Genomic DNA, 21,018 nt, shown 5'->3' with positions numbered 1-21,018 from the left:
TTTTTCCTCCCCCTTGTTTTGTAGTAAATTGTAAGAATCTCAAAAAAAAAAAAAAAAAAATCAAATGAGAGCCCTGAAGTAGGTAGTGCTCTTCATTGCAAATGTTTGTAGACCACCCCCCACCCCCCGCTGTCCACCATTTCCAAGAATAAATGATAGGAAAAATGAAAGTAATGAAAGGTCTTATTTTCCTTGCATCTTTGTATTGTTGGTTAGGTTCCACTTATAGGTGAGATTATATGGTATTTGCCTTTCGCCCCCTGGCTTATTTCACTTAGCATAATGCTCTCTAGTTCCATCCATGCTGTCCCGAACTTTAAGGGATAAAAAAGGGTTTGGAGATAGTGAGGGAGAAAGGTGTCCAGATTAAACTGAGGTTTAGAGAGGGGCCTGGGATTGGGGGCGGGGGGCGGGGGGGCGGGTGTGAATAAAATGAATGGCATCTCAATTCCCTCTCTATAAATAAGCAGATGGGCAACGCTGGCCTGCAAGCAAGCAAGCCGTTTTCCAGAAGTTAGCAGAGAATTCTCCCCGGGGTATTTGTCTCCTGAATTCTGGCTGGGGCCCTGCTCCCCACCCCCGGGTGTCTGGACTAACGCTTCCCCCTTTGTATCTCTCACTAGAACCTCTGGTTTGCCAACCCCGGGGGCAGCAACAGCATGCCAAGCCGCACCCACAGCTCCGTCCAGAGGACCCGCTCGCTGCCCGTGCACACCTCGCCACAGAACATGCTGATGTTCCAGCAGCCAGGTAGGGCCCAGAGCTTGAGCGCTCACTCTCCTCTCCCCTGACACAGAGAGGAGGCCAGGACGCCAAAATAGATGCCCCGGTGAACCCAGCTGGAAAGTGCTTAGCCTGGACTGTCACCACGCATTCTTATGAGCTTATAGCAGTCTTTCCTTTTTTAAACTGTGCCTTGCCGGCATGAATAGCGGCTAGTTGGCCAGATGCCAGCCCAAGGAGCCCCAGAGTCATTGCAATCTGACGGGGATAGTTTTGATAGTAGTCATATTTCTAGGTTGATTAAACCAAAGATACCACTGGAGAGCTTTGGGGGGTATGGAAGGGGTCCCACATGTCATGGGGGCAGGCGGTATAGAGAGTAAGACAGATAAAGAGAAAACTTGGCAGTGTTGATGCTAAGGGACCCACCCCCGGTTTGGGGGTGCCTTGCAAACACAACTGTGGGACCAGCCATCTTTCCTTTACTTGGTCAAAGAGCCACGTGGTACAATTCAAGCCCATTTCACCTTTCACCGTGCCCCCGAAAGACGGTAGCCGGGGTTATGCACAGCCAACCAGTACTTGCACCCTTTCCCTATGCAGACAGTGACCTCAGACTCCACGAATAACACAAAGCCACACAAGCAATCACTGTGCCTACCTAGATGACCCTGTAGGCAGGCAAACCGGACACACATGCCCCTGTAGGAAATGCCCACCCTGGGGCAGTAGACGCACTCAGTGCAATAAGTCCCAGGGCAGTTTAAGGAGGGGAAATGTCACTGTGGCCTTGGGTAGACAAGGAAGCTTCTTGGAATTGGAGCTGAGCTTCAGAGGACAGAGGTTGAGAGGTGGAAAGAGGAGGGAGTCATCGCAGGCAGAAGGAATGAAGGGGCGATACTGCAGTGGTACCGAGGGCCACGCTGAGTCCCGGAAGCAGTTGCTTTGCTGAAGGAGCAGCGGGTAGACCAAGGCAGCTGGAAAGGTGGTGCCCAGTGGTGGGGACTCTAAATCCAAGGCCACAGAGCTCGGGGACTGGCTGGTCTCAGGGGACACTCTATGGAAAATGTTGAGCAGGGGGTCAGGCAAGAGCGTGCCTGGACGAGTGAAGGGGAAGCAGGATGCAGAGGGGACCCAGTGATAGGAGGAGGAGGAGGAGGAGGATGCGGATGGTGTGGGGCCGCCATGGGTTAAGGTGTGTCAGGAAAGGAAGGGGCATCCACACGGCCCAGATGCTTATTTAAAGTTGCTCCTTGACTTCTACAGCTCTTCCCATTTGTGCACTTTTGTTTTAAAGCTCCATTTCTCTGTTTTGATACCTATAGCAATTTTTCTTCCCAGGCAGAAATACTTGATAAAATTCAAGGGTGGTGATGGCCTTCTCTCTAGGTTATTTAGTCCCAGCCTCTGTTATCCTGCAGAATTATGGTTAACCCATTCCCAATAACAGAAACTCTGGACAAGACTTGAAGGCATCCTGGGCACGAGGAGGTCTGTGACCTTGAATGGCTGTCGCACCCTGACCTCAGTCCCGGGACTGCAGCCCAGCCACCTGGTTGCCCCACGGGAGCCCTAGCACAGCTGACTGCTCTCCTCCAATCCCAGTACACGCGAAGCCTTCTCTATGTGTGTAACCTCTTTCTCCTTCCCTGCAGCTCTCTTCCAAGTCCTCAGTTTTCCCCTTTGTTCCTGGCTTAACCGGGACGACCAGGACCCTGGGAAGAGCTGGCCTTTCCTGGGAGGAGGACCGTTTAGGCCCATCGATATGGCCCCTCCTCCATGCGCACCTTTGCTTGCCTCTCCTGTTGCCCAGAGGTGCTGGCACTCATGCTCAGGGAAACTGCGACCCTGAGATCCTTTCCACCCTCTTCCCATGAAGCCTCTCGTTCCCAATAGTTAAAGAGTCAAATGATATGGAAGGGCTTGCAGGGAAAACTGTCTCCCGCACCTCCCTCTCCCGGCCCACAGTCCCATTTCCCAGAGGCAGCTGCTGATAACAGTTTGTTGTCCGTTTTCCTGACAGTTACCTGTAAGTCCCTAAATAATGTTCTTTGCATACTGGACTTAGATTCTGGAACCCTTGGAGGGTTTTTGTTTTGTTTTTTTAATTAGCCTCTTGCCCCCAAGCATTGCAAACCCACTTCCAGCAAGGCCCTCAGGAACCACAGAGTTTCTGATAATGGCCAAGGCGCACAGACAGACAGGACTACTCCGCATTTCCCCGTTGCAAATACATTGGTAAGCGCTCAGCAGGGGCCGCTCCTAAATCCCGCCCAGCACACTTGGCCCAGGCTGCCTGGCTTTTCCAAAGACAGACAGGGACAGGACGGGGTCAGGAAGGGCGAGGCAGGGCGCAGCCATGACCGGGATTCCTCCCTGAAGGGAACGAACAGAGGCTGCAGAAAGTTCCTGCCACTGGCCCAGCGATGCTCCTCCCAGACTCTGCCCAGGGCCCAAGTGCATTCCTGCCTTTGCAGATCCGATGCTGGTTTTCAGCCCACAAGTCACTGTCAGACTCTTCCTTCTGCCCCAGGAGGCCTCCTCCTCCACAGGGCCGCCCCTCTCCCAGCCACAGCCAGGCCCGGACAAAGCCTCCTCCCTGAGAGACGGTTATCTCAGAGTTGAGCCCGGCACTGGGTCTCCTGAGCAGATGGGCTTTCTCCTCCAGGCATCACATCCTGGGTAGCTAAACAGGCGTCTAAGGGTGGTGGCCCGGGGTAAACAGACTACAAGAACTACCATATCAGAGCTGCGGGAATCAGGAGGGCATAAAGTGACTTCCCTGTTTTCACAGCAGTAGTGAGAGTGAACAGAAAACGGAATGGAGACATGCGACCAACCCAAAATCAAATACTCAGAGAACTGTGTTGCAGGTCAACGTGGTAGTTTCTTCCTGGCAATGAGAGGTCTTCAGAGCATCCCTTTAAACCCTCTGGGCAAACCTTGAAGACCACAGTGCATTCTAAAGGAGCTTTTACTTATTCTGTTAATTTAAAATAACTCTGTTAAGGTGATGGAAGACTTTAAATATCTCCCAAAACTGTAGTAAAGGTTGGGGGACAGAACCATCCCCAAGCTGCGTATCAGCTGATCAGTCACCTCACTTGGATTTGCTAGACGCGTCCCTCTTTCCTGAATCTAGAGTCTGTAGCTCCTTGGAAGCCATATCAGGGGTGGTTTTTCACTTTATTCCCACATGGATATATTCTAGATGTTTCCCAGGACCAGCCAGGAGCACAACGGGTGATTACTACCTCTTGCTGGCCCCAGGGACTTGTCCTCTCAAAGTGAGGACGACAAGGTCTGATGACTCACCATGGAGGTGACTTGAGCTCAGAACAAGTGTGGCGCCGATGAGAGTCACCTTTCTCCGAGAAGCATGGTGTTTTCCCAACTGAAAAACCAGTTTGGAAACTGCTTGCAGGATGATATCTTATCTTGGAAGCAATTCCTGCTGACCTGACTCAGCCACCCTAGGGGTCCAGCCCTGGAACACAACACGGGAAGCTGGAGGCTCCTCAGCACCTGGACGGCCTGAGGGAGAAAGGGCAGAGGAACCAGAAGCAGGCATCAAAGGGAAAGCAGGGGGAAGGGTAGGCCAGCCCCCTCACCGGGCTGCATTCCAGGGAGCGCATTTCTTCGCTTGCACAAAACCATGCGCAAACAACCCTTGGTACTGGACCCCGCAGATGTGAGGCAGCACCCTCCACAACCGCATTTCACGGGTGATATTCCCGTTCACAGCGCCCCTCCCCTAGGCACCAGCTTATGCTTGGGATTCTTCCCCCGTTAGAATGCTGCTCTGCGTACCTGGGAGCTGTTACCATTCACTTCCTCCTTCCTGTGAGTTCTCCCGGTTCCTTTCAGAGAACTGACTTTGGAAAGAGTGGGAGGAGGAGAGTGCACCAGAGCCCTGGGCCCGTGAGGGGAAGGCAAGGGCTGCCATGCGGAGGCAGAGGCCAGAGTAGGGACGCCTTTCAAGCATTTAATAAATACGTGTTCCCTGCCTTCTAGTAAGCAAGGCCAACAGCGCTGCTCAGGGAGGTTGGTAAATGAGTCCGTTCTAGCACAGATAAGAACCCAGCTGCGCCTGTGCTCCCCTGCATTAGAGTCAAATTCAAAGAGACCAACTTGAGGCAAGATGACACAATATGGTCCTGTACCATATTCCGCTCATCATTATTTGGTGAAACTGTAGGTCCCAGGGGATTTGCACAGCACTTCCTTCTGCAGGTTTAGGAATGAGGCCACCAGAGAAAACCCACAGTCCCCATAACAGATTCAGGGGTGCGACTCATTTGTTACTCTGTTCCCCTTCACCGCCACCCCAGGACCCCCTGTCATTACCACACTAACTGCAATTCCTGTTCCCACTGATCTCTTCGCCTTTATTACCATCCTGCCCCTTTCTTCTTGGTTCCTGGGTTTGTCTTCCTTTCTTCCTTACCCACCCCCACCTATCACAACGGTCTGGGTCCCCCGTGCTGTCCCCTGTCCCCTCCTCCTCAGCCTGTCTTTCCTGATTTCTCTCCTTCCAGTGACCCTGCTTCTCACTTAACCAGACTTTCAAAGCCTTCCTAGTCATTCGACAGAGCAGCCTCAGCTGTCATTGGCAAAGTGGGATTCTAACGGTTTTTTCCTAAAATGCCCGACCTGCCTTATTCTAAAACCCTAAAGAAATTGGCCTCCCATCTCAGCTTCAATGCTTTGAAAGAGACGCAGAATTGCACCTCGGTGCCACAGACATGAAACTCTGCGGGAATGTCCCGTTTCTGTCAAGAAAAAGCCACCTGCTCCCCTCCACCTGGTGGACCCTGCAACAGCACTTCATTAAGACGGGCAGCCCCACTCCCTTCTAGAATCTTCTTGACCCTGGGCCTGAGCACTAGACGCTGTACTTGTGGGGCTTCTGAGAAAGTACAAGTAAAACATCCCCCGTCAGCCTAGCCCTTGGGTGTCTTAGATCTGGGGAGCCTCACTAAATACTGGAATGATCTGATGGGGCGGAGAGGAATTCCTGGTACGCAGAGGTGGCATCTGGGCTGAAGAAACAGGCCTGCTTTGGGCAATAGCAGAGAAGACTTGGTTTCCAAGGGCCTTTCTCTTCTACCTTCCAGAAGACTAGAGACTGTGTCTGCCTGGTCCATTATAACCGGGAGCCCAGGATAACTGCGATGAGCCCTTAGGGATGGCAGGGGCCATGGCAAGGCTTGGCCCGGGGGTTCCTGTGCCCCGGTGGAGCAGGAGCCGCCCAAATGTCCCTCTGGGGTTTTGAGAACCCTGCCCACCAAGCCACCCATGGCTGAGGGCTCCCAGCTTGAGACGGAAGCTATTCTATCCCTCTAGCCAGTCTCTCTGTATCTTGTTATGTGCGGGGAGATGCCATGGATCTGTTTTTATCAAATACGCAATTAAAAAGTCACACTATTAGGAAACTCAGGAGTATGAACATATGTGTTCCTCCCAAGACTTAGAATTTCCAGAGCCACTGTAAGCGGCGGGGCCGTGGACTCCCCAGCGCACCAGAGGGGGGGGTCTGGAGGATAAAAAGCAAGCACGCCCACTTTCAGCCTAAAAGAGCAGCCACTGAGGTTTGGAGATTCTGGAGCGCAGAGCCCCACATTTCTCAGCCCCCTTTTTGGAACGCGTGATCCCAGGCTTGGAAAATGGCATTTTGCTGCGTGCTGGCAAGACATCTTGCAGCTGAAACACTTCTCTCCAAATGTCGAGCATCTTTATTTATCCAAATCTCTCCACAGTGTTTGTTTAAAGGGAAGTGCTAGAGAGTAAACTAAATTTTACAATGAGCATATGGATGGCTATAATTGCTGAGGGTTTTTTTTTTTTTCATATTTGCTAACTGGCTATATATAAAATTGTGTTTCTCCTTTATAGATTTCACACCCTGAAGGCTGCTAATTTTTGCATGCATTTGATTTTCACATGAATGGATGAAAATACTAAAATACTCTTCCCTCTTGATTGCCTAATTGCCCCAACCCCACTCCGAGAGCAACCAGTGAGTGGGGGTGGGGGAGAACCTTGCATTCTCCCTCTCAGTTTCCCTGGAAGCCTGATTGGCCTCTGTCCACTCACGACCTGGCACCGTTGCCCTTCACATCCACTGATGCTGGAACTTGTGTCAGAAAGAACCCAATCTGCTCCCCAGTACTTTTTATACTGATCCATTTTGCAAACCTTCCCTTTGAGAAGTTTAAATAACAGAATCAACATCTGCCTCTGAATGAGCTGGTAATGGGGAACCCAGATTGCAAAGAATATTTAAATGTACAGCTAACCAAGGAAAACAAATACTTTGGTTTAGCCATTGGTTTCAACTTCCTATCCCACCAAACCACCAACTCATTTGTAATCCCTGGCCCCGGGCCCTGAGCGCCCCCTGGTGGAGATGTGAAGGAGCAGGGACATGGCCTTAAGTTTGGGACACGGGATCCTTGACACTCAGGTAGAAGAGCCAAGGCCCAAAGAAGAGAACAGCTTCCCAGGGTCACATGTAGAGGCAGTGACAGTGTGGAGACTTCCAGGGCACTCAGACTGTACCCTACTGCTGATTTTTTTCTGCCTCCCCGCCATAGGATCTCTGTTCTTCGCTGTCAGGCTTTCTTTTTCTTGCTCCATTTCTCATTGCTCAGTAGATATGCACGAGGTGCGCAGAAGGCCGTGCTGGGGCATTATGGGAGATTCAAAGACCTACGAAAGCATTGTCTCTGTCTACAAGGCACTTGCAAACTAGTCAAGGACATTCAAGAGCTCTGTAGGCTAAGGGACCAGGGAGAAGCTGCCAGTGAAGGCCCTAGTAGGTCAGAGGAGGAAGCCCCCTGGGGGCGGCTCCCACTCAAAGGAAGAGGGGCCGGAGCCTGGGGAGACAGGGAGGCTCTGGATGGTGGAGGGGCCTTGTGGTTAGAATGCACACAGTGCTGTCCTGGGCAGTGGGAGCCCACAGAGCAGACATCCCAGCCTGAAGTGGAGAGTTGACAGGGAGAGCACCGGCTCTGGGGTCAGACCCCTGCGGGCTCTGGGCCCAGCTCCGTGGTCAGCTGGCTAACCTGGACGGGTCACGCAGCCTCTCTGAGCCCCACTTGGGAATTGGGCGTCGGCACAGCCTTGGACCCAGAGGAAGCGCTTTCCATGCTATGGTTTCTGTTTCCTGATCCTCGTAATGCAATAGAAATGTGCCAGCCTGGTCTAGGCACAGGGAGCAGAGCCAAGTCCTGTTACAATGAAGCTTTCAACTGAGGGAAGCAGCAAATAAATGCATATGTCAGATACTGTGACAGCTATGAAGTAAAATAAAGCAGAAGAAAGGGTTGATGGCAGGAAAGATCTGTCCACGCACAATGAACAGAAAGTGCTTTCCAAGGAGATGGTAGACCCAGGGACATCATGGCAGGGAGAGGGAGAGCCATGGGAATGTCCAGGACCCGACATTCTGGGCAGAGGGAACAGCAGTGCAAAGGCCCTGGTGCAGAGGAGGGCCTGGGGTGGACTGAAGGAGGCGAGGGCTGTACAAGGGCAGGAGCTAGTAAGGAGCCAGACCATGTAGGGCCTTGCAGGCCATGGCAGCGGTTGGGTTGGCTTTGATGGGAAGGCTCTGGACGGCTCTAAGCAGGGGACTGACAGACTATGACTGTAACCAGCTATTTTTAGTCACCGGCTTTCTTCCAGCCACCCATGTTCACGGTGGACTTTGTGAGTCTGACCTCAGAGGTTGGTTGAACCCAAGTGTAACTTGCCCTCCGCACTCGCCCTGACAGTCCCCCCAAGTCCTCCCAGGGAGGCACAGCAGACCCTCACCCCAGGTGGCACTGTGCAACCTATCTCTTTGTTCCTAGAATCCCTGTCACCAACATAACCCTTTGTCCCCTGCAGAATTCCAGCTTCCCGTGACTGAACCTGACATCAACAACAGGCTGGAGTCTTTGTGCCTCAGTATGACCGAGCACGCCCTGGGAGGTGAGTGTTGTCCTCCTTGAGGCCACTGCCCGCCTGGGAGAACTGCTGGCCATCTGCTGTCTACACTCGGCTGCAGCCTGGGGCGATGGGGAAGAGCACGGGGTGGGGGGGGGGGAGGCAGGAGACGGAGGAGGGGAGGGGGAGAGGTCTCGGGGCTATTCGGTTGTCATCAAGCCACACCTCGCCCAGCGGCCCAAATGCCCCACTCCTTCTCTTCTGGGAGGTGAGTCAGGGGGACCTGAAGACGGAGCCTGTCCCCCTTTCCCAGGGACTCCACCCCGCTGTGCACACTGGAGTCTCACCACAGCCATGGCCCCAGCCAAATGCAGGGAGCTGGAGGAGTCCGGAATACAAGACGCAGCTTTGAGTGGGAACATCCCCCGCAGCATTGGAGTCTTTCCTTCTCAGCACTAGATTCCCCCAGTCTGGTCCAAGCATATCCCAACTTGCTCTAAAAACAGAATTTTTGAAACAAAAATCCCTGCTTGTTTTTATATCTCCCTGTTCCAAATGGCTTCCACAATGCCTGGAGCTCCAGGCAGTCTTGAGGTGTCCTTTGCAGTGTGATGGGGACAATCTAGTTAGTTGGATGTGCCTGTGGTGTGTGTGCAGGGCTGTGGCTCCGCGAACAGCTCCTAGAAGCAGCCGGGTCAACCCACCGCCTGTTTGGTCTGAAACGCTGTGTTGTCACAACAGCTCCAGGAGGCCTTCTCTGCCCTCCTGGTACTAAATGGGTGCCGTTCTCCAGCCCGCACTCGCAGCCAGCCCTGGAGATCTTTGGCAGGCAGAGGAGGGATGTCCACTCCTTTCTACCAGCGTCTGGGGTGGCTCTGAATCATGGAGATCCAGGGAAGCCTCCTGTGACCCTTCCCAATAGCCCTCTCTCTGGGCGCGCTCACCCCGGCCCCCACCCTGCCCCCGGAGACGGGCCAGCAGCACACCTAGAGCCAAGATGTGCGCTGCCTGGCAGTGGTGGGGAGAAAAGCCGCCATCAGCTACCGCTCCTGAGCGCGCTGTCCTTCTGACCAGGGATTTTTATATTTTTAGGCTCTGCAAACACAGTCTTACCCTGAAACCAAATACAAGGCAGATAAAAATGCTTTGCGTAGAGCAGAGCAGAGGCCTGTACGAGGCTGTGCGCAGCCTGCAGGAAGCCTCAGCTCAGGGCCAGAGGGAGCTAGCCGAACACCTCTCAGGGCACAGCGCCTTCTGTGGCCTCCCCGGGGTTCCAGGAACTCCATGTGCAAACACTGCTCTCTTCCTTAGCCAGTCAGATCCTGGGCGCTTCACAGCATCATTGGTCCACACCTGGGATGAGGTACCCCGTTCCCAGCTAACTGAGGAGATTGGGTCAGCACACCAACAGCCCCTAATGAGTAATGAGAAGCAACCCCAAAGGTCCATCAGCAGATGACTATGGATGAACAACATGTAGTATAACCATACGGTCCAGCCTTAAAAAGGAATGAAGTACTGATACATGCTGCAACCTGGATGAACCCAGCGCACGTTACGCAAAGTACAGGAAGCCAGACACAGAAGCCCACACAGTATATGATTCCATTTATGAATTTATGAAATGCCCAGAATAGGCAAATCTACAGAGAAAGTGTAGACTAGTGGTTATCAGGGGCCAGAGGGAGGTAGGAGTGGGGAGTGGCTGCTAATGGACACCAGACCTCTTTGGAGGAGTGACAGAAATATTCTGGAATTAGAGAGCGGTGATGGTTGCACAACTCAATATACTAAAAACCACTGAACTGAACGCTTTAAAAGGGTGACATTTGTGGCATGTGAATTATATCTCAATTTTTTTCAAAAAGGGAAGCCCCTCAGACCCTGAGCCGTCAGGCCACGCTCAGCCCAGGGCAGGTGGCCTGAGCGCCGCCTGCCACCCCCCTGCCTGACAGCAGCCGGCCTGGTGGGGGACTCTCCCTGCCTTTGAGGCGGCAAGGACTGGCCTGATCCCCCCGGGGCTTGATATTTCTCAGATAATTGGCATGTTGGAAGTTCTTATCAAACTACTAAGTACTAACATCATCATCATTAGTAGCAAGAATGCCACATGCTCCTTACGAAAGGGTGGCTTTTATTCAAAAGACTTCATTTTCTAGTCCATACTTCTATTTTTACAGGAAACCTTTCTGAACGGATGTGTTTTTGCTAATGTTTTCATCGGATTAATCTCCTAAGCCTTTTTATTGCTGTTCTTTTTTTTTTTTTTTCCCTCAGTAATCCTCTGTTGGGAAGCCTGTACGCAGTTTCCTGAGCAGAGAATGCAAATTAAGCTCAGGGTGGCCCGGCTGGGCGCGGTGGTGTGCCCTCCCGCTCTGACAGCACTCCCTGCTGGCCGACCCCTTCCAGGTGCCAGGGGAGATGACCTTGCTCGGGACAGAACTCCAATGACTTAAGTCATTTTACAGGAAGATGAATAACTAGGGAGAGGAAAGCAGACTAAAAGAGGTTCCTCTGCTTCTGTCTCAGAGAAGTCGGGGGTGGCCAGGTTCCTGGGACAGCCCATCCCCGGGTGGCCGCCAGCCTGTGGCAGGTCTGTGGGCCACAGGCCTTGGGAACCCACCCTCCTGTGCTCATGTCTCTGCTCTCTCAGTCTCCGCCACTAACTGCTGCCCTCCTGGGGCCGGTCTTTAAGCCCCTTTCCTCTCTGGCATTCCCTTTCCATCTCTTCTTTTCTCTCCCTGTGGCCCCTCCCGCAGAGCCTATGAGAAACCCTGGGGCGGGGCCATTCTGCCATCTTGGTTTGTGAGTCTCTAAGGCTTAATCTGGCTCCGTGGGGCCCGTTCCTGACTGGTGGCCCATGGCATTCAGGAAGTCTCAGTGCCAGCCCTGCTCATTGTTTTCTCCCTGTGGAGGGGTTACGTGGGCAGAAATACTCACGGATATTGAAAATCAGCCTCCTCCAAACAGAATGGAGTGAGTCTATAGTGAATTGTGCTATAAAGAAGAACGCCTGGTTCGCTCTGATGTTCTGGGGTTCGTGCTTCCCATGACCCCCTTGCCGTTCCTTCTCACCGTTTCTCCTTACTCCCTCTCGGGTCTTCCAGCCCCGCTTGTCGGGGCTTGGCGACTTTGTGCAAGTTAGAAAATGGCTCCAATTTCTCAAGATGCCCTTCTATCTTTTATTTGAAACTTGTCATAATTGCTTAAAAGCTATGATGGTTGCATGTGAATAGCACCTTCTGGAGTTGTGCAAGGCACAGTTTGCACAACGGTAAATGGTGAGTCCGGACTGACTTATGGGTCACTTCCCTGCCAATGAATACAGTCACCTTTGGAAGATGCAATTTACAATGGGAACGCCGTGAAAATGTGACCTGGGATTGAGTTTGTTGAGATTTTCAGGTTTCCAGCTCCCCACTTCCACAACTCAACAGGTTAGCAATGATGAGTGGACCAGTGAGCCCTGGCAAGAGTGTGCACTGCACTTCTACAGATAAGGGAGGGACCGCTACACCCCACCCTGAACACACACGTGCAAGCGCACACATACACGCACCTACTGTTTTCCCATGACCAGTCTCCACCGCAGAGCCACCGCAAGAGGCTGACACCCACAGAGGGTGGGGAGAGGGTATTGATTATAAGTTCACATCTGGGGGCCTCTAGGATTGATGATGTGATACCACAGATGACCAATACCTTAGGGGGTATTTTCTTCCCTTCGTAGAAATTGCTCCAAAATTTGTATAGAGCTTTACACACACACACACACACACACACACACACACACACACACGAATACAAATACAAATAAGTGGGGGAAATCTAAATAAGGTGGGTGAGTCGTGTCAATGTCAATATCTTGGTGGTGATATTACACTAAAGTTTTGCAGAATGTTACCATAGGGGAAACCTGGTACTATTTCTTACAACTGCATATGAGCTTACAATGATCACAATCAAAATTTCAAATTAAGAAACCTTGCTCCTCCAAGTCCCTGCTAGCGAGACGCGGCCAGGCATCGCCCCTGAGGAGGTCTCGGCACTCCTCCCTATCGCTGAGGTCCCCCAGCTGTCCCAGCTGCACACTGCCCTCTCACACCTGTGTTCTGCCCAGTGCCTCTCGATGCTCCATTTGGCAGACCAGGTTTGTGATATCACGGCTCAGACTGGGATACATCAGCTGACATTTGGATACATGCAAAGGCAGGCGGGTATCTAGCCTCGCGCCTATGGCCTTAACATAGTGGTCATGGAACACTCCTTTCTCTGTACTCACTAATAAGCTCTTGTCAGCTCTAGTATGGACCATTGTCAGCGCCTCTTAACCAATCTCCTTGCCATGAGCCTTGCCCAGAAAACCATCCTAAAATCAGATTTGGTAACTCCACTACCTATGATTCCATAATCACTGACATCCACGCTCCTGTTCACAGTATACAAGACCTTTACGATCTGAGTCTGAGGACTGTCCTATATCCCATGTATAAGTCCCATTCATGGCTTCTCAGCTCCGGGGTACACATCCCCCACTTTCTCTATAGCCCAGTTTTGCCAGTTCTCCTGTGTCACCTCAGCCTCTCCCACTTCCACAGGATTTTTCAGTTCCCAGCGCCCACCACATCTAACTATGGTGTCCACCCCGGTCAGATTTTTGAGACAGAGAATCTGGATCAGTTTGGGTCAGATGCATCTCCATGGGTCTGCTCAGCTGTGACCACCCCATCCCCAGTCATTTGGCAGAGCTTCAGGATGGGAAGAAGATGCTCCCAAAGAAAGGGATGTGAGTCAGCCAGGTCCACCTGCACGTCTGTTGCAGCCCCTGCCTGACTCTCTGGCCTCCTCTCCTGCCTCTCCTTTGTTCCCTGTCCTTCATCCTAAACCTCCAGCCAGCCACCAGCCCCACCCAGCATCACACCTATACGTGAGCTGAATGCGCTCTCCACCTTCATCCTCTCCTGCCTCCTCCTTTCTTCCCCTGCAGCACCATCTACAAAAGCCATTTGCTATCCCTGGGAAACTGTCCCTGGTTTTCAAGGGTGACTTAAACACTCCTTCGTCCATGTTCCTGCTGTGCCTGGTACATACTCCATTATAGCAGCTACCGTTCCTACCTCATTGTGGGTTTACATGTGGGTATTCTAAGATGTGACCGCCTAGAGGGTGAAAATCAGGTCTTTATGTCTTGGCTCCCAGCTCCCTGTGGTGACTGGCAAAATAGGTATTTCTCAGGTGCTGAGTGGGTGGGTCTGTGAATGAATGCAGCCCTTACCTGTCCTCAGAGGCTGGGAGGCCCACCATGCAGGACAAGGCGGGCATGAACGGAACTGCTTTGCTCACCGGTGCCCATTGTGTACTTCCTCTCCAGACGGGGTTGACCGGACCTCCACAATCTAAAGCCGAGGAGGAGAGTGACCGCGCTGGCCATGAAATCGACTGCTGCGGGTCCAGTGTCAGCCATCTTCAGGTTGCACAGAATCCTCCAAGATACTTTGCAGCCTTTTTTCCCCCGGTCCCTCTCCCATTTTGATTTTGTGAGAGCGTAGGTCATCCTTGTAAACGTATCAGTAGACCTGGGATTGGTTATTCTGTCATTTGTTTCTGTCATGGGATGGCTTGGTGTGTGGGGTGGGGAGTGGTCTCTAGGGAAAGATGGGACTGGGGTGGGGGGGGTGGAGACAATGCAAGTGGCTTGGGGATGGAAAGGGAGGAAAAAAAAAAAAAGAGCACCGCCATGAAAGAAATAAGAGACACAGGAGGGAGGCAGAAGTCCCACCACGAGAGCCTCTCGCAACACCTGCCGTCACAGTCTGGCCCTCGGAGGAAGTCATGGATACGTGTGACCAAAACAAGATGGTGGCTCGCGCTTCATGTCCCCCTCGCCCGCTGGATTCCCCCTGAGGTCCCTGCTTAGAATCGAGCCACAGGACAGGGCTACGTGGCAACGGGGCCAGATGGGAGAGATCCCCTCCAACAAAATTTCAGATAAACTTTGATTTGTGTATTGTTTACATAACCGTTTTAAAGGGTACATAATGTGTAAAGAGTTTGGATAGAACTTCTCTTCATACTATGGTTTTTGTAAAGGATTTGTTGATATGGATTCATTTTTCCCCCTCTATTTTTGTACTAGCAGCAGGGTTGTCTTTTGCAATGGCTGTCCCGCTCTGCTCCCCGGGGAGACGGCTGCAGGCACGTAGGCCTGAGTTGGCCGGCTCTCACCGATGGCTGGGGGAGCCTGTAGGTGGGTCTGAAGGTCAAGGATGTGGCTGGAACAGGCAGAGTACTCGGAAGGGCGCCAGGAGGACAGCACCGTGTGATCCGTTGGGGTGTGCAGGTCACCCGGAGGTTCTGAAAGAATCCTGCAGCCCGTCTGTGCTGGATTTGCTTCTCACCCAGAGACGTCTCCCCGCGCCACCGTGGGGTTTCATCCCTGTCACTGGCCACACACACACAGGTGATTCCAGTTCCACTGGAGGAGAAAAGGCAAGGATGGACATTTTTTTCCTTGCAAGAGGCCTTAATACCCAGATAATGAGCTCAAAAATGCCACTGACAGTCTTCCTCCCAGAAACTGTCCCAGAAAGTGTGTTCCTCCCGGGACCCTGAGCCTGAGGGCTGCATCCTCTTTGCTGGTTCTCCACTGAGGAGGAGGAGGAGAGCAAGGCTCAACCACAGTGTAGAAATGGTCACTCCGCAAGTAGCAGAGGGAGCTGAGGTGAAGTGTACGGCCGCGGCCCGGCCCCACCGTCCCAGGTGGGCAGTGAAGGGTGTGGGCAAGGTCAACTGCATGGTGGAAGCGCGCTTCTGTTCACATGGCCTTCATCAGGGGTTTGCTGTGTTGTTGGCTGATCTGTCCCTCCACACAGGAGGGAGACAAAGCCACTCTGTACAAGATGAGAGATTAACACACTATGCTACCACAAAGGAATAGCTCTGTGTCTTAAGGGCAAGAAAGACTCCATTTCGGTAATCAGTTTGAGGGAGGGTGTGAGAGGGAATCAAAGGGGAGTTGCGCTGCGCACTGGGAAATTGGGTTGTGTAAACGATGGCATCAATGCTCAGCCAGAGGCGAGACTGGGGAGATGGTATGAGGCCTGTTTATTAAATGGGTGAATCTGGTGCCTTTTTTTTTTTTTTTTTTTTTAAGTGAAGTCAGGGTCAAAATGAAAAGGCTCACACCATGAAAATCAATGCATTTGCTTATGGTTATTAAAAAAGATAGTTAATGAAGTAAATACAGATTATAAGGCCTTAATGAAATCCAAACAACTTCGTTTAACTTTCAAGATTAAAAATGTCTCCCAACATGGCCTTGAGTGACCTTGGGTGTTGTAATAAGGCTTTTAAAATCCCTTTAAGGTCTAAAAGGGTAAGGGCATCTTAACCATAGAGAGCCTTTAGCAAGCAAAAGAAGGCTTGAACCTACAAAATCATACATTACATTAAGAAAAAGAGCTCTCCTTGGGTGGCTACCTTCTAAAGATGCAAATCCATGTGCAGAAAGAGGCAACATTTCCGTAGCTGATTTTTTTTTTTAACCAAGTGCCATTAACATTCACCCTCCACATCCCTTTTCTAAATAAGCTTCGCGTTACTGGGGGAATGTGTTGGGGTGGACGATCACATGTAGGGCAGGAAAAATAGGCCAAAAATGTCGAAGGCTGAAGGTAAGACCAGAGGGTTCGTGAAAGTGGTTTTTGGATGCTAAGAAAGTTAAAGAGGAGAAAAACGATGGTGCACACCTCGTGGAGAAAGGAGGGAGCATTCAAATCTGCTGCAAAACACAAATATCCATAGACTGCAGTTGTTCAGAAAACAGATTGGGAACACAATCACATTAGCATGAGTCCTTTCAAAGGAAGACCTTAAAATATTTGCAAATCTGAATTTCTATTTATTCCTTCACGAAATATAGAAACAATGGTTATCTGATTATTAGAGATATTATTTTGGATATGTTACTTATTAACTTGCTATGGCTGGTAACCATGATAAAGTCTGTTATTAATAACAACATAATTCTTTTTTTAAAAAAAAAAAGAAAAGCTTATTTTTCATTGACTGTGTATAGATTTATCTACTTAGTTGTGTTTTGCTCTTAGTGTTTTAAATTTTTTTTTAAGTTGAGTGTGTTCTGATCAATTTTAGGAGCCTGTCCCCACCTTGTTTTGAGTCCTGTGTTGACTGCAGGTATACAGCTCAATTTAAAAATCCTAAAGCAAAATAACTTTATTTATAAAAGAATCAAACAGTTGCATGCATAAGGCTGTGAAGTTGGATATTTAGTAATAACGCAGCAGTGCCTTTTTTTGTATTTACCCATGGACCCCCCCCCCAATGCAACTGTTTTATATTAATAGTAAACATTAAAAGTATCAGAGTAAAATCTATTTCACTATACGTTTCTCCCCTTGTTCTGATTTAAGCAGTGTGTACTTGGCATCTCCACACTGTCCCAGGGACAGTGACATTCAACGATACTGTTATCATGTATGATGTTTTATTGGTGCTTTTTTATTCATAGTGGTTTCTTACCGGAAACAATAGGAAGATACACATGAACTGTGTACAAGAAATGAAACATTGCTGCTGATTTTTTTTTTCCACATGCTTTTTGAGTTTCACTTTTAAACCGAGGGCCAGCAAGCAAAATAGACATTGCTGGGTCGGCCTGCAGAAGGCGGCTGTTTGCACCAAGCCCTCAGATCCTGGGTACTGATGATCCCGTTTTGGTGCTGAGGGTTGGAGCGACAGCTGGGCCGCCGCCTCCCATTCATTTGAAGAGACACTGAGGAAAACAAGATTTTCTTTTGAGGTGTCATTGGTTGCCTTTTACAGAATGGGAGCCTTCTCTGGGTCTTTTGTTCTTCTGCACCTCTTGTAGCTACTGCCGGGGCAAGGATTGTAGATGTGCACTCCCACCTAGAACTAGGATCTCACCCAGAGCCTGGGCTGAGCTGGGCCGAACGCAGAGGCAAGCAACCAGAAGGGCGGCGAGGGAGGAAGCGCGGGCCCAGGCGCCCTGGCCCTCCTGGAGGTGTCCGCAGCAGGCCGCCCCCACCTGGGCGCCCGCAGGCAGCCCGGCCAAGGCGCTCGGGCGTGCCTGTTACAAGAAGGACCTGCAGAAGGATAATTTGCACATGGGGCTGTGATAACACTAATGTTGATTTTTTTTTTTTTTACAAGTCATCTGAGATGTTTGCAAAGTGAGTTTTATTTTTTTGTAATTCCTTTATCTTTACTTAAAGGTGAATGTGTATTCCTCTGGGAGGAATAGGAAGAAAGCAGGAATGTTAATAGCATCAAACAGAAGACTTCCTCCCTTATTAATATATAACCCTCATGTATTTATGCCTAATGTAAGCTGACTTTCAAAAAGCTTTCTTCTGTTGCATGCCCCGTGCAGGCGTCCCTATTGTACATGCATGCCTTTTGTCCTGTTTTCCTGTATAAAGTTAGTGAACAAAGAACTATTTTTGCCTAGTTCATGTTGCCAAGCAATGCATATTTTTTAAATTTGTCATATATGGAAATAGCATGTTTGTTATATGTAAAAGCTTTACTGATATACAGATATACTAATGTTTGAAGATGCTGTTCTTTGCAAGTGTACAGTTTTCAAATGTTGTTACCAGTGAAACACCCTTGTGGTTTAAACTTGCTACAATGTATTTATTACTCATTTCCTCCCATGTAACTAAGAATCATGGCTATATTTCATATCAACGTTATATTGAAAGTGAAGGGAAATGATTAATACAAGGTTTTGTAACACTGGTGTGTGTGTGTGTGTCAGTTTTTCTTTTTGTCAATATGATCGATTAGAAAATGAGAACTGAATCGTAGAAACAAGCCAGCAAGGAGGACCAAGCATGACATCCCTGTTAATGTTCCCACCTGACCATTCGACACAAACTGTGTCTTCAGCTATGAACAGCTTTTTTTTTTTTTAACAAAAAGGTAGGAGAGAGGTATAAAAATGATTATACAGTTTGATCTGTGCCCAGAGTAGGCACATTTCTGAATACAAACTCTAACCCTGCAGATGATACTGTTTATAACTTGCCCTCCACCCTCATGCCTTTGAAATCATATTTCTCCCCTTAACCACAGCATAAAGAAACAGCAACTCCTAGGAACCTTGGGGTTTGAACTACAGTAGATAGAGTGTGAATCTCATTTTAATACTTCTAATCCCAGTATGATATATACGATGTATCACTATAAATTCTAAATAATGTCATTTAAGCGTATGGCTAGAGAGACTAACCTGGGTTTGGACAATGGCTTCGGCATTCTCTGGCTGCGTGATGTTGGACAAGGTACTTAACCTCTCTGAGCCTTGAGTTTGGTTTGTTGTTTGGCCTATTTTTACTCCAGGTTTATGTAATTAAGCCTCTAATCAAAAAAAAAAAAAAAAAACTAAAGGCAAAAGAAAACAGTCTATAGAGGTTATTGCCATCAAAACCTAGTAACCCGAGAATTCTCTGAGGCCGTCACAGCCGGACATTGTGACAATGACCACAGGACAGCTCCCTTCTTCCTGAGCCCGAGCTGCTGAAGAGACATGTGAAATTCAAAACGGTCCCTAGAAACACAAAGAAATGCCTTGCAACCTGAGATGTTAGATGAAATTCTTCCTAACGTTAAATGCTTATAACCCAAGTGACCTAGATCTCAGCGTATGACTGGGACTATTCTAAAGGGGAAGAGGGATGACGTACAAGAGAAATGTGTGGAATGAGGGCACATGTGAACATCATGATGGTAAAGGAGAGGTAACAGAACGGGCTCAGCACAGTGCCTGGAAGGGGGTAGGTCAGTGATTTCTATCAGCAAAGCTGTAACTTGGCCAGCGGATTTTGTAACAGAATGTTCAGTCCTGGGGAAGAGACTTGAGTCATGCAGTAAAGATTTTAAAACTCGCCTGAACAGTCCCCTCCTCCCCAAAAGAGACTGAATTCCATTCATTGAAGAGAGATGATTAGCACCTGTATGGCTTACAGGCTTGGAAGAGGCTGCGATTGGCCTGACCAGGAGCCCAGAAGGGAGCCCAATAGATTCCCTCCGCACACGCTCTCCACCCAAATGACAAAAAGGAGAATCCAGACCCGTGACAGCACTTTCGCTTGGTCTCTCTCACAACCACTGCATCCACTGGTGGCCCTGACTCCCAATTAGCCCAAGACCTATTGTCCCCAGAGTTTGAGAGGAAGGTGTGGGGACAGTGAAACTCTCACCCATAACCAGAACCTAATTCTCCCCTAGAAAGACGGGGAGCCGTCGGGGAGGGGCCGGGCCACGCGGGAGCACTGGGTGGCCCATACTTTGTCTGTTTCCCCTTCCCCGCTGGGCAGCGCTAGCACCTCACACTCCAGCGCTGCTCTCTCAGGTACTGTTCACTGGCTCCCACAAGCACTTCCATTTTCTATTTTCCACCCACACATCACAGGCCTCGAGCACCACCCCTTGTCTGGGCCCTCCCGCCTCTGGATCCTCAACAGCAGCCCCAGCTCCCTCAGTGCTTCCCAAACCATCTATGAGTCCCACTTGTGGCGGTGGCTGTTTATTGGCGATCCACAGAGTCCAGGTCTTTTATAAAACACAACAAAAGGAAAAAATGAGAAGCCCCTTAGAGTCCAGAGACAAAAGTATTCTGTCAAATTGCTCTCAAGTTCCAGCTGCCTACGGTGGGGGGCCAGCCTGCACAATCAGCCTGGCCCCGGGCCCCGGGGTGAGGTGGTGGAAGTCCTCACGCCCTCGTCCCCCTCACAGGCCAACAACGCCCACCGCGTGCTGCCCAAGGGGCCGCCGCTCTGAGGGATGCCCAGAAGTTGGCTCAGCAATGGCAAGTGCTTTGTTCACATGTCACGCCTAAGAGATGAAAAGAGAAGAGTTGAGGAAGGGGACATGATGGAAGGGAAAGAAGAGAGGGGCCAGAGGGTAATGGGCCTGGGAGAGCCCAAACCAAAAGTCTTCGGAAACAGGTCCAGCGAAAGAGCAGTGTTTCCACAGCCCCCCTGGGCCCGGGGCCTTCACGCTCCCCGCCCCCGGCTTCCAGCCCAGAGGGGCTGAGAATGGAGGGCGTTCTTTGTGTGTGTCCGTCTACGCTTGCGGGACACAGGTACGTGAAGCAGGAGATGTGGGTGACCGGGAGACCGGCACAACCGGAGCCTGACATCTCGGTTCCTGCTGAGGAACGCAGGGGAGCGGCTGGTCCCCCGCGGCGTCCTCACGGGCGGCACCCTGGCTCCGCGGCTCCCTGGCCCAGCCTTGGCCCCGGGCTCTGCCGCACAGACACTGAGTTCTCTGTGATGTAAACCTGGGAATTCAATGTCTGAGAATTTCCTCCATGGAACA

At 50.5% G+C, this 21,018-nt stretch overlaps 1 protein-coding gene across 2 annotated transcripts in view; it reads left to right on the top strand.

Moving 5' to 3' along the window:
- Positions 1–18,511, top strand: part of SAMD4A (sterile alpha motif domain containing 4A) — a 201,376-nt gene extending 182,865 nt beyond the window's left edge. For both annotated transcript variants that reach the window (XM_054567543.1, XM_054567542.1), the window contains 3 exons: positions 624–750; positions 8,614–8,697; positions 14,024–18,511. In XM_054567543.1, the coding sequence (XP_054423518.1) occupies positions 624–750; positions 8,614–8,697; positions 14,024–14,052 (240 nt within the window). In that variant the 3' untranslated portion in view covers positions 14,053–18,511. The remainder of the gene's footprint in view (positions 1–623; positions 751–8,613; positions 8,698–14,023) is intronic.
- Positions 18,512–21,018: the final 2,507 nt, after the last annotated feature.

This window comes from Pteronotus mesoamericanus, unplaced genomic scaffold (genome assembly GCF_021234165.1).
Source record: "Pteronotus mesoamericanus isolate MK-2021 breed Mesoamerican mustached bat unplaced genomic scaffold, CSHL_Meso_final contig_182, whole genome shotgun sequence".
Lineage (NCBI taxonomy): Eukaryota > Metazoa > Chordata > Mammalia > Chiroptera > Mormoopidae > Pteronotus > Pteronotus mesoamericanus.
The sequence above is the reverse complement of the archived record's forward strand: the minus strand, read 5'-3'. Positions and strand labels throughout refer to the sequence as shown.